Raw genomic sequence first — 16777 nt, 5'->3', positions numbered from 1 at the left:
GTAAATCAGCTTTGCAAATTCTGCTTGCTTGTTTATATGGGGGCAAAACAAATAAAATACTATCTTTTTCATTACCATTTTTATGGAAAAGGTGAGTGAATATTCTTTTTGTCTGGACCAGGAAATCTAAATTGTTATATTAGGTAAAGTGCAATAACAATTTAGATGTGTGTGCACCATAGCACAGTGAACTCTCGGTGTGGCAATATTTTGGTTGCCTACATTTCTCTCATTGTATTTAATATAATAGTGTGTGACATGAGGGTGATGCATACATTTAACATATAAAGGCCTGCTGTTCATTTTTGAAGATGAATACAGAGAAGAGGGACAGATACTCTATAACAGATCTGTTTTTTCTCCAGCTACCTATCTGTATCCTGCAGCAACTTGGAAAGTGCTGTAGAGCAGTTCAGCTTGTTGCCATTTGTATTCTCTAGGCAGCTCTCTGGAACACTCTAGCAACCTGAGTGCATGCCCTTTACATATCTACAGAAATATCACACAGGTATTTGTCATCCTCCCCTTTGCACATTGTGAGCCTCTGGAGCAACTTGCTATCCAATCATGTTTTTTCAGCTACTTTCAGCCTCTGTGCAGGGAGATTTTCATCATAGGTAACTAAGTGGTTGCTACTCTGGGGGTGGAAAATATGGAAAGGAGTATTATCAACACAGATGCTCAAAACAGCATGTTAAACATAAACCAGATTATTGCTGTTTTTATTAATCTTCTTTAAAATAGTTCTGTGTTCTATGTGAAGACAATTGCCTTTAAAGAACGGAGGATTCACTCACCAGCAAGGTAGTGGAAATTTTGAGTATGTCAGTTTTACAGTTTTTTGAATATTTTTATTTCAGTGGTCAAAAACCAAGTTTCTGTTGTGCCTGTGTAACTGAGCTAGAGTTCTGTTCACTGGACTGCAGCCTGTCCTCTATGATGTGAAAAGAAGATTTAAGGGCTGGAAACATCAGAAGGCTGTAGAAGGGTAGAATTCTGCTGCATTAGAAAGAGAGAAGGTTCTGATAACTTTCCCTGGAGTCCATGGAGTGGAGTGAAATATCATTGTTTTCACTCTTTTTCCTCCTTGTTCTTCTGTTATAGGAGATGCATCGTCGGTTTGAAAATGCCCCTGACTCAGCCAAGACAAAAGCTCTACAAACTGTTATTGAGATGAAGGTAAGAGAGTCAACACTGGCAGATGGGAATCCTATTCTTTTGAATGGTATATAGAGTCTTTCAGATAGCATAAAGCATGAGAAGTCTGACAGCAACAGATACGATGCATGGTCCAGCGTTACTAATGAAAAAAAATCTTGGAGATTTTTATTGATCAGACAGGTTAGAGAACTAGTTAATTGCATGGTAGATGTCTGCTTTTCATCTACCTGGAGTGTTATTTATAGTTTACAGCCAATAATCCATTGTATTATAAGAACAGTATGAGGAGATAAGTGGGTGCCTTTTAATGGTGGTGTGAGTTTTTTCCCATCACAGTATTTTCTGAACTTTTGAAAGAGTATTAGTGGCACCCAGAGTGTAAAGCAACATTAGATATTTGCGTTCCAAAACATCTTATGTGAAGCAGGTGATTCAGTCAGAAAGATGCATCAATACTACCTTCATCCTGAATTATAGCTAGATGCAGTTTTGTGGTTTAGTCTTTAAACTAGTGATGCAGGATTTATAGCAACATAGACAACTTGTAAGAGCCTGTCGCAGGGTAGATTCTCTCTCCCCTCCCCCCTTTGATGGGGTGTCAGGTCACATGTGGTCAAAAGAAAGGTCAGAGGTGGTCCCACAGCTGGTTAGGTCCTATGCTGATGACCCTTACTATAAAATGTGGTCGTATTGCCTAGTGACTGAAGTTAATAAAGTAGTGCTTCCGCACAGGGCTGCGTGGCCAATGGCTAGAGTCAATAGAGTGACCCTTTCATTCAGGGCAGCGTAACCTAATGGCTGGAATCAATAATGCAGCCCTTCCTCTCAGGGCAGTGTGGCCTAATGGCCTGTTGGTGTGGAGGTCAGGGGGGGCAACCCCAGTGTATGGTACCCAGGGTAGGGGGACTCAAAAATCCTACTACTACAGGCCCTCCCTGGTCCTCCAAGTCCTAGTTTCAGGCCCTAGCAGTGGTGCAGGGTGCTTACCACCGAGTCAGTGGGGATACTCCTGAAATACAGTGACTGGTTCCTCAGGTCACTCACAGGAGGAAAATCTAAGTCCCCTGGGCTGCTTCTTACCCTTTCGCTCTTGGTAATGCTCCCCGGTTTCCCTAGGTTTCCGGGGTCCTCAAATGGTGTACCCTTCTGCTGGCATGGTCTCTTCTCTGGGCTCATCAGGCAGACTGGTGTCCATCTGGAACTCTGTGTGCCATGGCTCTGTAGTTGGGACCTGTAGCCGCTCTCTAGTGAGAATCTGCATCCTCCCCCTTCAGCAGCGTGCCCATATTGAGCTGGACTGCTTCCCTTAATACTCTGCCTTCAGGTTGAGCATGCCCACCAGAGTCAGAGGGGCAGGGCTTCTTCAGCCTACAAAGAACACTTAACCCTTTCAGGGCTGGTGCTGGACAGGTCCACACCATCACAGATCCCAAGGACCACAAGTGGATTGCATATATATTTACACATCTTCATGTAGCTGTCTGCCAGATTGTATGTTCCATAATGTGCATGAAACGTGTAGTATTAATAAATACTTTCTCCTCCTACTCATCTTTGCATTCACACACTTCCTTTTACCACTTCTCACTCTTGTTCTCCAATATTAACTTTCTCTATAGTAATTTCTCTCCTTTCCATTCTGGAGTCTCCCAGTCCTTTCCCCATGCTTCCTAACAGGCCAGCCAGTTTTCCTTTTGAAAACAAATAGCTGGTCTTTCCCCCTTTCTATCTCAGATTGTTAGCTGCAGTGCATGCCTCAATAACCCCCTTTCTACACTTGGAGATGTGCATGAATCAAATTCTATTGCATATATTATGCAAGAGATCAGACTGAATGATCATAGTCCCTTCTGGCCTTATCAATCTATGCATCTAGGTGGGGAAAATAACAAGTAAAAATAGTATGTGGTGAGCATAGGGTAGAAAGGGGGGTAGTGTCAAACCCTGCAGTTTTTCCAGGTAATGCATTTGCTAGTAGTTCCTGGAGACGCTGAGTAGAACAGACATGTCTACTTTTAGAGGATGCATTTTATAAATGAATAGGCATGCGTGTAAAAGTGAGCATAAGGGCTCTGTGTTCTGTGTGCATCAATTCCTTTTCAAGTGATTGCATGTGTCCATTCCATTTCAGGTGTTTGCATGTCCTATGCACTGTTGTCAGATTTTTCCGTCAGCTGTAACCCATCGAGGCAGTGCATGTGCCCTCTGTTGCCTTGTGCTGCTGCACAATATAAAGGGCACCCCCAATGCCTCATAGTTCCTTCTGACTGCCCATGATGGTTGTTGAAATGTGTGATCTTGCTATTGCAAGTCTTTTTCTCATTTTGTGTTTTATATATAGTTGGTACTCATTTTGGTACATTACTAGAAATAATGTTAGGTACTGTAATTACAAAAGTAAGTTTCTTTTTAAAATGTTTTTTTAAACACTTCAGTTTCTGTTCATGGGTGATTGGTGCTGGCGTGTGTCTAGATTATCAGGCTGTGTTCTCTGCAGGGCCACCTTTTCCAGGTTCCTGACATCAATCCCAACATCCAGGAACAATCCTCCACTTGGTTGGAAGAGGCTGATTCATCTTTTGATTCAGAGTTGGCTTATACATTTCACAATCACATCATGTACCTCACCATTCTCCTTTGAGCGCCTACCACCCCTGGTATCCTCTAAGCCTCTGAAATGGCCACCAAGCAGGTACCCATGCCCAGGAAGAAATTGAACTGTGCCCTCTCAGTTCCTTCTTACCGCCTTTGACGTTGCTGGAATGATCCCTCTTGCTGTAGTATGGCTTTCTCTCTTCGTATTTTATATAGGAATTGTAGTTAGTGTATATAGTTCTTATACACTATAGTTAGTTTATACAGTAATGATGTTAATTGTTCCCATTGTCAAGGGACTTATTGCCCCAGATGCTGGGCATGCCTCAGTCCCCGGGCTTCAAGCCATGTGCCTTGTGCAGTAAGCTGATGCCATTTAGTGACCCTCACACTAGTCTTCTAAAGTATCTGGGGGAGTCCATGTTAAAGAGAAGTGCCAGATCTGCCAGGATTTCAAACCCCGCATGAGAGAGGTTAGAGACATTTGGCTGAAGGCCAATCTTATGGGGGCAGCCCTCAGATCAGCCTCTGAACCGAATCAATGCTGAGCACTTCGATACCTGTGCAGAGCGCTCCCTTGGTGCCATGCTCTTTCTGTCACTGCTCTCCATCCCCAGTGCCAAGGCAGAGGCATAAAAAACAACACACCAAGAGAGGGTGTTCTCTAGCATAGTGTAGTGTTGAACTACACCTCCTCCCCAGAGTCTCTGATGGTGCTGCCAACTAGAGCACTGAGTCTGATACAGGACCAGGAGCAGCTGTGGGGTTGGGCATCTGCTGGCCCCTTCAACACCGGAGGCTTTCCGGGCAGCAAAGGACCCAATCCCACCAAGCCTTCAAGACCCCTCGTCAATCAAGGCAACTGAGGACAGAAAGGTGCAGAGTGCAGTGAGCTCCACCGTGGTGCTGACTACTGTGGCACCATCCAGGGGCAAGCCCTCCATGGTCCTGTTGCAGTAGTCATTGGCCCATTGCCAATCTCTGGTCCCTTGATACTGCACAGAGGCACAAGCAGGTACTGCACTGCCATGGTCTCCAGGGAAGGAATCCTCTTCGGAATCTGAAGGTGAATCCTTTGCTCCACCTAAGACCTATAGGTACCCAGCCTACACTCCTGACTTCAGTACTGGCCCTCCTGCCAGCACCTGGCCACCAGGCCATTGGTTGACGCGGTGACAGTACTGGAATTTTGGGGTTTTCCCCCAGTATGTGGGCCCCCTTCCCACCGCACATACTCGGTGATGTCAGAAAAGTGAGCTACTGTTTCTACCTGGCACCAGACCCTGACTCTGATACTGACCTTGGTGCCGACATCCAGGAAATGGCCCCAGTGGAGATGGTGGAAGTGGTGGTAGAGGAGGAAGAAGCCCCTCCTCCAGCACAGGCCTCTTCCTTGTTATCATGCTGCCACTAACTAGAGATTTCAGTGTCTAGTGCACTCCTTGACCCCCCAAAACCTTCCCTGGGGAGACCAAGACCTGAACCCCCTGGGTCTTAAAACAGGGGGAAATGAACTATCCCCCCTACCTTTCTCCTCCCAGACTTTCCCCTCCCTGGGTTACCCTGAAAGATACGGTGATTCAAACTCCTTGAATCTTAAAACAGAGAGGAAATTCACTTCCCCCCCTTCTCTCTCCCTCCCAGACTCTCCCTGAGAGAGAGACACTGATCCCAACTCCTTGGATCCTAACACAGAGAGAAATTAACCTTTCCCTCCTCCTTCCCTCTCCCAGACTTTTCCTGAGAAGTACACTGATCCAAATTCCTTGGATCCTAAAACAGAGGAATCAAGCTTTTCCTCCCCCTTCTCTCCTTTCCCCCACCAATTCCCTGGTGAGTTCAGACCCAGTCCCCTTGGATCTTACACAAGAATAAAAAAATCAATCAGGTTCTTAAAAGAAAAGCTTTTAATTAAAGCGAAAGTAAAAATTATCTCTGTAAAATCAAGATGGAAAAACGTTTACAGGGTCTCAGCTTCACCTAGACCAGAGGGACTTCCCCTCCCAGCCCAAGTACAAGTTACAGCAAACAGAAGTGAAATATCCTTCCAGCAAAATACACATTTGCAAATAAAGAAAACAAACATAAATCTAATCCGCTTTCTTTCTATTACTTACTATCTGGAACCTGAGAGACTGTTCAGTAAGATTGGAGAAATCTGGTTACATGTCTGGCTTCTCTTAATCCCAAGAGAGAATAAAGAACAGGACAAAAAGCACAAAACAAAGACTTCCCTCCACCAAGATTTGAAAATATTTTGTCTCCCGATTAGTCCTTTGGTCAGTTGTCAGCCAGGTTCACTGAGCTTGTTACCCTTTACAGGTAAAAGAGACATGAACCCTTAACTATCTGTTTATGACATCACCAGACAAGGCTATCACAGGCCCTAGTAAACCACTCCCACAGGATGACTTCAGGGCCCACCAGGAGCTCCTGAAAAGGGTTGCTGCGAACTTAGGCCTAGAAGTTGAGGAGTTTAAGGAGTCAGCACACTGCCTAATCGACATCCTGGTTGCAGCTGCTCCTTCCAGAATGACTTTGCCCATTAATGAAGTGGTGATGGGCCCATCAGAACACTGGGGCAGACTCCTTCTTCTCTGCCCCCTATCTCAAAAAAGGCAGAAAAGAAATACTATATCCCAGCCAATGGGCTTGAGTACCTTTACTTACCCTCCCTTGCTTCTCCCTCCCCAGGGTCTCCGCTATGGTTGATGACAATTGAGAAGGGCAGACAGGAGCATTTGAGTGCTACCCCCAAAAATAGAGACCAAGAGACTAGATCTGTTTGGACGTAAGGTTTATTGAACGGGCAGTCTCCAGTTATGTGTATTCAACCAGCAAGCTCTGCTAGGGAGATATGAGTTTAATCTATGGGACTCATTATACAAATTCAAGAACTCTCTGCCACAGGAGTCAAGCGAGGAGTTCACTGCCATCCTAGAGGAGGGAAAGACTGTGATCAGGACCTCTCTCCAGGCGACCGGATGCAGCCAACTCAGCAGCCAGGGTTATGGTGTCTGCAAACACCATGAGGCACTGTTCATGGCTCCAATCTTCTGGCCTCACTTGTGAAGTACAGCAGTCTGTCCAGGACTTCCCCTTTGGGAGCACCTCTCTGATCTCAGAACAGATGGACTCAAGGGCCACCCTTTGTTTCTTGGGCCTTTACATACCTCCAGTTTCAAGGAAGCACTTTAGGCCCCAGCAGCCTCCCATGTTCACGGTGCCTCCCATGCAGGAGTCCAACAAGAGGAGAGGAAAGAGGGGTTATAAGTGATGCCAACCTTCCTTCCTACCACAGCCTCCCAGTTGGGCTCTTATAGATATCCTGGCGGGGCCAGGCAGGCCTTTTGAAGGTATGTCTGAGGGAGATATACCAATCTCAATTCCAGATCCATCTCCCCTTTTGTTTTTGGACTGCTGTCACCCTTCAGCCTGGCACAGTCATATAAAACATCATACCATTCATTTAGGACTGAGTACAGTAACAGTTGGCACACACTTCCATTTTCATCCACCCTGCCCTCCAGTCCCACACTCCTTTCCCTCTTCAGGGACCTTTCTCATGAGCAGCTTCTCATCCAGGAGGTGCCAGCCTTCTGCATCTTGGGGCTATACAGGAGGTTCCTTGAGACTTGAGAGGGAAGGAGTTTTACTCCTGATATTTTCTAATCCCAATGAGGGGAGAGATCTAGGCCCATGCTAGACCTGGGTCACCTCAACATATCTCAAGAAACTGAGGTTCCACATGGTCTCCCTGGCCTCCATCATTCCCTTCCTAGATCCAGGAAACTGCTACACTGCCTTGCTCTAAAGGATGCTTATTTCCACATCTCTCTCTTTCATGATCACAGGTTTGTAGTGGGTCAACGCAACTACCAATTCGCCACTTTCCCATAGGTCTTCACGAAGTGTATGGCAGTGGTAGCAGTCTTCTTCAGGCGTCATCAAGGCATGCAGGTCTACCCATATCATAGAAGAAGATGATCTTGATGACCAGCTGATCAAAGGTCAGGCACAGGTCCAACACAGCATCAGTACTGTATGGGCCACCTTCCAAGCGCTGGGTCTGTTGATAAATGAGCAGAAGTCAACTCTAGTCCTGGTTCAGATAATAGTTAATTGGGCAGTGTTCGACTTGATCCAGGCCAAAGTTTACCTCCTGGAAGCCTGATTTTGAGCTATGTCAAACCTGATTTCCAAGGTCACAGTCCACCCAATAATAACCACTCGGGTCTGACTTAAACTATAGGGACACATGACAGCATGTACCGACATGGTGCAGTATGCAAGGCTGTGCCTCAGACCCTTCCAGATATGGCTGGCATCAGTCTACTCCGCAAGCAGACACCACTTGGACTCAATACTCACTATTCTGCCTCCAGTCTGCACTTTGCTGACCTGGTGGAGAGGCTTAGGATCTGTAATAGAAGGAGTATCCCTTGCTGCTCCTCCAACGTCGGTAACCTTAGTCTTGGATGCATCATACTTGTGATGGGGAGCCCACCTCAGCAGCCTCAGGACCCAGGGTGTCTGCTCTCAGGACGAACTCTCTGCATATAAATAAATGTAAGGGAACACAGGGCAGTACGCTTGGCTTGCCAGGTGTTCGTTCCCCATATCTCAGGCAAAGTGGTGCAGGTCCTGACGGACAACACTGCATCACTCTTTTGCATCAACAGGCAGGGAGGAGCTCGATCTTCAGCCCTGTGCCAGGATGCCCTCTGGCTGTGGGACTTGTGCGTGGACTACACTACTCACTTTGAGGCATCACATCTCCTGAGAGCCCAAAATGCACTGTCGCATTGTCTCAGCAGATCCTTTTCCTCTCACCACAAGTGGTCTCTTCACCTGAAGGAAGTCAGTGTCATCTTCCAGCAGTGGGGGCCTCCCCTGGTGGACCTGTCTGCCATCAGATAGAACAGGAAATGTCATCAGTTCTGTTTGCTGTGCAGGCACAGCATAGTTTCCTGTCCAATACCTTCCGCTAGTGGTCAGACTGCCTACTGTATGCTTTCCCAACGATCCCTTGGGTTCACAAGGTCCTCCTGAAAATCAAATGGGACAAGGTGAAGGTTATCCGGATAGCACAAGTGTGGCCACGCCAACATTGGTTCATTATGCTTCTGGACCTTTCAGTGGCAGCTCCACTCGTGCTCCCACTCTGCCAGGATTTGATTTCACAAGATCACGACCAGTTGCTTCACTCAGGCCTCGCTTCTCTGCACCTGACAACGTGGTTGCTGCATGGCTGAATCCTGAAGAACAGGCCTGCTCGGATTATGTTCGACAGGTCTTGCTAGGTAGTAGAAAGCCTTCCACCAGGGCTACCTTCCTGGCCATGTGGAAACGTTTCACTTGTTGGGCTTCTGAATGGAACCTCTCTCCCTCCCGTTCTTCTCTGCAGTCTATCTTGGACTATCTGCTCCATCTGAAGTGTCTGGGTCTGGCTCTGTCAAGGGTTCACTTGGCAGCCATCTCAGCCTTGCACCCTCCAGTGAATCAGTGTTCTTCCATAAGATGACGGTCAGGTTTCTCAAGGGGCTGAAAAGACTATCCTCAGGTTTACGAACCAGTCCCCCCCCCATGAGACTTAAATCTCGTTCTGTTGATGCTCCTGGGGACTCCCTTCTATCTGTTATCATCATGCTCCCTGTTGCTTCTCTCTTGGAAGGTAACTTTCTTGGTGGTGATCACCTTGGCCAGAAGGGCCTCTTAGATCAACACCCTGATGTCAGAACTCCTTTATACTATATTCTTCAAGGACAAAGTCCAACTGCAGCCCCATCCCACCTTCCTACCAAAGATGGCATTGCAATTCCACAACAACCAGGATGTTTTTCTACCTGTCTTCTTTCCAAAACTTCACAAGATCGCTGAGGAACATCATGCATTGGATGTTAAGCGGACCATCACCTTTCATATCAAGAGGATTAAGTTCTCTATAAGTCCACACAACTCTTTGTAGCAATAGAGGAAAGGATGAGAGGGTTCCTGTGTCATCCTAAAGGATATCATCCTGATACATTACTTGTATCTGAGCTTTCTACAAGCAAGCGAAGATTCCGCTTCCGGCCATTGTGATCACTCATTCCACAAGAGCCTAGACTTCACTGACAGCATTTCTCACGCAGGTACCAATCCAGGACATCTGCAGAGCTGCAATCTGGTGATCAGTTCATACCTTCGCTTCCCACTATGCCATCATCCAACAGGCTCATAATGATGCCCATTTTGGGAGAGCAGTATTGTAGTCAACATATCCATGAACTCTGAGCTCACCTCCCGGAATACTGCTTGTGAGTCACCTAGTATGGAATGGACATGAGCAAGAATTGAAGAACTAAAAAATGGTTATTAACCTTTTGTAACTGCTGTTCTTTAAGATGTGCTATTCATGTCCATTCTATGATCAGCCCTTCTACCTCTCTGTTGAAGTTACTTGCAAGAAGGAACTGAGAGGATGTGGGGCCTGTGGCATCCTTTATACCGACGCATATACACATGACTCGAGAGGGGGCTAATGGATACTACTTAAGGAAAAATTTCAGGCATCTGTGCACGTGGTATGCACACAACTAGCATGGAATGGACATGAGCAACACATCTCGAAGAACAACAGTTACAAAAGGCTAGTAACCAGTTTTTAGAATTGGAAAAGGTACAGAGAAGGGCAACAGAAATGATGAGGAGTATGGAACAGCTTCCATATGAGGAGAGATTAAAAAGATTGAGACTATCCAGCTTGGAAAAGAGACGACTAATGGGGGATATGATAGAGATTTATAAAATCAAGAATAGTGTGGGGAAAGTGAATAAAGAAGTGTTGTTTAAGCCTTTACATAATGCAAGAACACAAGAGGTCATGTAATTAAATTAATAGGCAGCAGGTTTAAAACAAACATAAGGAAGAACTTCTTCACACAGTGCTCAGTCAACCTGTGGAATTCGTTTCCAGGAAATGTTGTGAAGGTAAGAAACATAATTGGGCTCAAAAAAGAATTAGATAAGTTTGTAGAGGATAGGTCCTTCAATGGCTATTAGCCAAGATGAACAGGGACACAACGCCATGTTCTTGGTGTCCCTAAATCTCAGACTCCCAGAAGCTGGGACTCGACAATGGGATGAATCACTCAACAATAGCTGTGTTCTGTTCATTCCCTCCGAAGCATCTGGCACTGGCCACTGTCAGAAGAGAAGATACTGGGCTAGATGGATGGTTGAGCTGATCTAGTATTACTCCTGGGGGATTTCTGCGCCAGTGCGCATGCACAGAATTCATGTGTCCCGCATAATTTTATTTTATTTATTTATTTTATAGAAAATGCAATCTGCCCCAGAAGTGCTGCATTTTTGTCTTTCGCCCACCAGAGGCCACTGTGATGCCAGAACAGCAGCAGTCTGTTCTGGTGCCACATTGGCCTCTGGTGGGCAAAAGGTAGAACTGCAGCACTTTTGGGGCAGATTGTATTTTCAGGGTGGGAAAGGGGGGAGATTTTTTCTGTATGCATGCAGTGGCACATATTTCCCCCAGAAGAAGTTCATCACAGCACCTGGCTTATGGAGCCTGATTAGAACAGAGTGTGGCAGACGGCTGTTGGGGGTTCCCAGACTCGGGTCCAGAACAGCTAGTGGCGGGGGGGAGAAGACTGGAGTGTGGGCTCAGAAGCTAGTGGGGTGACAGAGTTAAGCCAGAGTCTGAATGTGAGTAGGGGTACATGGCCACATGGGAAGGGGAGAGGAGGCTGCAGGGACCCACTGGGATGGGGGGGGGGTGCAGGAATAGGGACAGATGTGCCTGACTGAATGGCAGAGGTTTTGGATCAGCCAGGGTCTGCATGGGGGAGGTTCCCCAAATCCCTAACAATCCTGCCTCTCTTCCCCTTCCCCAAAAAACTGTTCCATACTTCTCCCACCCACACCCAACAAACCTGCAGGCTCAGTCCAGACTCCTTCCTTCTCCATCAGCTCCTCTGCTACCCCTTATGCTCCCAAGTCTTTACACTGCTTTATTGTTGGTCCGTACTGTTACAGATGTACTTGCTGACAGATATTTTGAAATAAATTACCAAGATAATTGAAACTGGCTTGATTATATTGTGTTATTTTGGCAAATAAAATATTCGGAATTTTAAAATATTTTGCACTGAATTTTATTTTTTGGTGCAGAATTCCCCCACTAGTACAGTATGGCCCTTCTGAATCATACTCATAGCTCCAGTTTGGCCTTGACAGCATTGGTTTTCCAATCTCCTGACTTTCTCGAACAGAATTCCATTAACGTCACCGTTGGACCCAAATCTGATCTCTCAAGACCACGGTCACCTCCTCTACCCTAATTTTCAGGCCATCCACTCGGCAACCTGCATACTCTGTAGCTGACACCTCAGGAGGATGTTTGTTTAAATGGAGTTCAAGTTGTTGTTCTAAATAGTAGGAAACCTTCTACTAGATATACTTACCTGACAGAGTGGAAGAGATTCTCCATCTGGTCCCAGCAAAATGGTGTTTTTCCCCTATCTGGGCTCTGATCCATCATGTGTTGAGCTATTTGATATTCCAGAAACAGCAGATTCTTCCCATTTGTTCCATCAAGGTCCACCTTACAGCTGTCTCAGCTTTTCCAATCCTGTGACAATCAGATTGCTAAAGGGTTGAACTGTTTATATCCCCAAGTAGAGGATCCATGTGACTTAAACTTGCTGTTAATGAAGCTAATGAGTTCTCCATTTGACCTGTTGGCTGCCTGTTTATTACTCCCTCTCTTAATGAAGGTAGCCTTTTTTGTGTCAATTACATCAACCAGGAGAGTGGATGAATTACAGGCTCTAGTGTCTGAACCTCTTTATGCAGTCTTCTAAAAGGACAAGCTGTACCTGTGCCCTCATCTGTAGTTCCTCACCAAAGTGGTGTCTCAGTTCCATATTAATCAGGCTACCTGTTTACCAGCTTGTTCCCCTAAGCCTCATACTCATAAGGATGAGGAGAGACTTCACATGTTAGATGTCAGGAGGAGACTAGGATAGTGTTGGCGTTTTACCTAGACAGGACTAAATAATTCCAATAATCTTCACTGTTGTTGTGGCAGCTGTAAACTGGATGAAGGGCAGGTCCCGACTCTTTTCAAAGAAACTCATCCTGGATCTTTTTTTGTATATGTTTGTGCTATGACTTGGCCAATGTAACCCCTCCAAAGAGAGTGTTAGCACATTCATCGAAGGCTGTAGAGGTTGCAAATGCCCTTCTTCCCCAAATGCCTATTCTGGACATTTGCAAATTTGCATACCTTTGCCGCCTCTTATGATGTTTCTCAGCAATCTAGAGATGATGCAGAGTTTGTTGTGTGGCCCTTCAGTCTTTATTCAGGTAGACTCCGATCCCCCCCTCCAGATTGAACTGCTTATGTGAATCACCTGAAGTGGAATGGACGTGTGCAGTCAGTCAAAGAAGACACAGTTACTATCATGTTCTCTGAAATGTGGTGCATATATCCATTCCACAATCCACCCTCCTTCCTCTCTCTACTGGAGTCTGTCTGGTAAGAAGGAATTGAAGGAGGTTGGGCGCAGCTCTGTCCTTTATACCATCATGCAGTAGCAGAGGGCACATGCACCACCCTGACAGGTACCACTGAGAGAAAAATATCTGACAGCTGTGCACTGGGCGTGCACACACATGAAATGGAATGGACATATGCAACGTATCTTGAAGAACAACAGTTACAGAATAGGTTAGTAACCATTTCTTCTTGTTGTTTCTAACCCCTGAGTCTGCCATGTCAACAATAAACCAAGTAGATTGTAAGACCTCCGTTCATTCTGTTACAGCATGAAAAAGACAACAGATTGGATTGCTTACTTGTAACATGTATGTATTTTTTTAACTACGTAGAAATGTTTGAAAAAGTATGAGAGAGATTTGGACTAGTTCAGCAACCCCTACATTTTCATCCACTCAGGAATAGATTGATATCAGTCCATCCGTTCCATGCTTTATGGTGTTTAATGTGTTCCTCATTTCTCACCTAAACCACATCAGTAAGTAGAAGCTGAGACTAACTTGTTTCACAAGCTCTCTTCTCTTATACTTGTGGCACATCCGTGGCTTAGGGTAACTATGAATCTGTTGTTTGTGCTAATACTGTGGCTATCATTATTTCTATTACTGTCACCATAATAATTTCCCTGGTATATATCACTTCAGGACTGCAAAGTGACTATTTCAGTCTCTTACTTAGTGTTCTCTTCATATACCACCCATAACAACAACCTAGTTCACAGGCTTAAACTCCTTTGCTTGCAGAATGGAGAGAACTGGAGAAAAGTGCCCTCTCAGGCAGCCAGTCTTAGCTGCTCAGAGGGATGATGTTTAAACAGGTGCAGAGTAATTACTCAGGGAATGTTTATTAAGGGGTGTGGGCGAGGGGGCGCCGGGGCTCAACCCTCCCTGGGGAGGAGGGGAGCCACACCAGCCTCATCTCGTCGTCCGAGGACCTCTGCTCTCGGGATCGCAGTCCGCTCCGGCGGTTCAGGCCCTGTATGCGGGACCGAACAGCTACAGTTACATAATAGGGGCCCAGCCCTGGGGTCAGGCGGGCACCAATACAGTTACCGTTACCGGCTCTGGCCCTTTGAGGCAGGGCAGAGCAGTGGCAAAGTCAAAGGGGGCCCAGCCCTTGGTTCGGGCGGGGCACCAAACACAGTTCAGTTAGCTCTGGCCTTTGGAGCAGGGCAGAGTAGTGGCAAAGTCAAAGGGGGCCCAGCCCTTGGTTCGGGCGGGGCACCAAACACAGTTCAGTTAGCTCTGGCCTTTGGAGCAGGGCAGAGCAGTGGCAAAGTCAAGGGGGGCCCAGCCCTTGGCTCGGGCGGAGCACCACACAGTTCAGCTAGCTCTGGCCTTTGGAGCAGGGCAGAGCAGTGACACTAGGCGGGAAGTGGGGGAGTCTGCCACCCGGTTACGAGTGGCAGGGGGAACACAGGCCCACCCACTCCTCTGCGTTCCAGCCCAGGGCCCTAGTAGCGGCTGACTCCGCTAGTGGGGGTCAGTGGGGAGATCCTGACCGAAACACACTGACATAGGCGCAGGGCCTTCTGCAGCCTGACTGTAGTCAGCTGCCCCTGGGCTACTTCCAGCCTCCCCTCTGGTTCCTACCTGGTCCGTTGGGGTGTCCAGTACCATGGGCTCCTCCCAGTCCGGGCAGGGTGGTAGGTCTGGGAATACCTCCGGGACGGCAGACCAGGTCTACGGCTCCTCGGGGCCGTAGCGACTGCGGGGTAGCTCCGGCAGCTCCTCGTCGTAGCGACTGCGGGGCAGCTCCCTCGGGCCTCAGCAGCTTCCCGGTGAGGAGGGTCAGCGGGCACGTCTGCTCCTGCCGGCGGCCAGGGCCTGACTGAGGGCTGAGGCCCGGCTTTTATCCTTCCGGGTCGCTGCCTGACCCTTTGAGGGGCGGGACTTCCTCCCAGCGGTTCCGCCTTGGGGGGTGATTGACGGGGCTCAACCCTCCCTGGGGAGGAGGGGAGCCACACCGCCTCGCTACAAGAGGCAATTACAACACTGGTGCACTCATACATTGTTCCTTTTATGGTGTGTTAATGAGACATATAACTGCACGTTACTCTTTTCAGGACTCAAAAATCTCCTCCATGGAACGTGGCCTCCGTGACTTGGAAGAGGAGATTCAGATGCTGAAGTCAAATGGAGCTCTAAGCACAGAAGAGCGTGAGGAGGAAATGAAGCAAATGGAGGTGTACCGTAGTCATTCCAAATTTATGAAAAACAAGGTAATGAGAGAACAATGATCATAGCATAATGAACTCTGAGCCTTGGGGAACAGGTGGGAGAAGTAGTACTACTCATATCATCGAATCCAGGGATAGAGTTGAGACCTGCCCTGTACTGCGGGCATTGGGAGATATAGGAGAGGATGCATCTGCATTCTACTCTGAAATGACGAGACTAGCCTTAGAATATTTAACAAAGGAAAATGTAATATTTCAGGAAAATTATAGAACTGTGGGCCAGGTTCTGCCTTTAGGTTTACGCTCACAGCTTCCATTGACTTAACTGAGACTTGTGCGTATCTTTGGTTCTTTTCTAGTTCTTATCTAGTTCTTTTATAGTTTAGGTTAATTAAGGGCATGTTTAGGTTAATTAAGGCACAGGTGTTTATGTAGACATGCCCTTAGTTTAGTAGCCTTTTCAAACATACTTTATGGAGGGAGAAAAGTATTTCTTCCATTTGGACCTCTTAGATAACTGTGACATGACCAAGAGATTTAGCCTTATTTCAAGTCTGGGCTGAGTATGACCTGTAGTGGAAGGGTTTCTATTACACTGTCCTTCCAATAGTGTTGTCATAAAATGAACAGATTCTACTACAACAGTGATGCCAAGATTCATTCAAACTTATGAGTATGTTTGTTCTGCAAGGCAGGATGACATTGAGAAACACAGGTACTTTGGCACAGAGCTTGGTATCAACACTGCTTGCTGGACTATGTAGAGTTTAAGGTCACTTCGTACTTTGTTTCTGCTGGATACTGTGGAGTGCTCACCACTGTATTTGTCCTGGAATGAAATGATTTGTTTAAACAATACAGTTCTAACCTGTTGGAGAAAGTTAAACACAAAGATTACAATCCCCTAAAGCAGAAATGTATATGGTAATAAGACTTGTTAGTGCTCCCACCACTTCAGTACATTGACTCACCTGAGGAAAAACGTCTCTGTTTTTTAAATAGTACTTTTTATCCTGTTGAGTTACCACTACCAAATAAAGGGGGGGGGGAAACATTTTAGGCATGTGCAAAGTCTATTTGAATTTCCAAGCCTTCATACTGCCTTACCATATCAAGTTATTTCCCTCTCACTGTGTTAGAAACTCATGTCACCTTGTCCTCTCCCTTTACAGACTTTATGAGCCTATTTCTTTGTGATCAATTTCTGGATCTCTTCCATACATCACATACACTTCTGTCCTGCTGACAACTTCCTCCCTACCCTTTGTTGATTTAACAGCCTT

General features: G+C 46.4%; 1 protein-coding gene across 8 annotated transcripts in view; it reads left to right on the top strand.

Annotated features, from left to right (window-relative positions):
- Positions 1-16777, top strand: part of ERC1 (ELKS/RAB6-interacting/CAST family member 1) — a 593813-nt gene that overhangs the window by 154834 nt on the left and 422202 nt on the right. For all 8 annotated transcript variants that reach the window (XM_030543036.1, XM_030543051.1, XM_030543046.1 and 5 more), the window contains 2 exons: positions 1105-1179; positions 15381-15536. In XM_030543036.1, the coding sequence (XP_030398896.1) occupies positions 1105-1179; positions 15381-15536 (231 nt within the window). The remainder of the gene's footprint in view (positions 1-1104; positions 1180-15380; positions 15537-16777) is intronic.

The sequence above is a fragment of the Gopherus evgoodei genome, chromosome 1, assembly GCF_007399415.2.
Source record: "Gopherus evgoodei ecotype Sinaloan lineage chromosome 1, rGopEvg1_v1.p, whole genome shotgun sequence".
NCBI classification, from domain to species: domain Eukaryota; kingdom Metazoa; phylum Chordata; order Testudines; family Testudinidae; genus Gopherus; species Gopherus evgoodei.
This window is presented reverse-complemented; position numbering and strand designations above follow the sequence as displayed.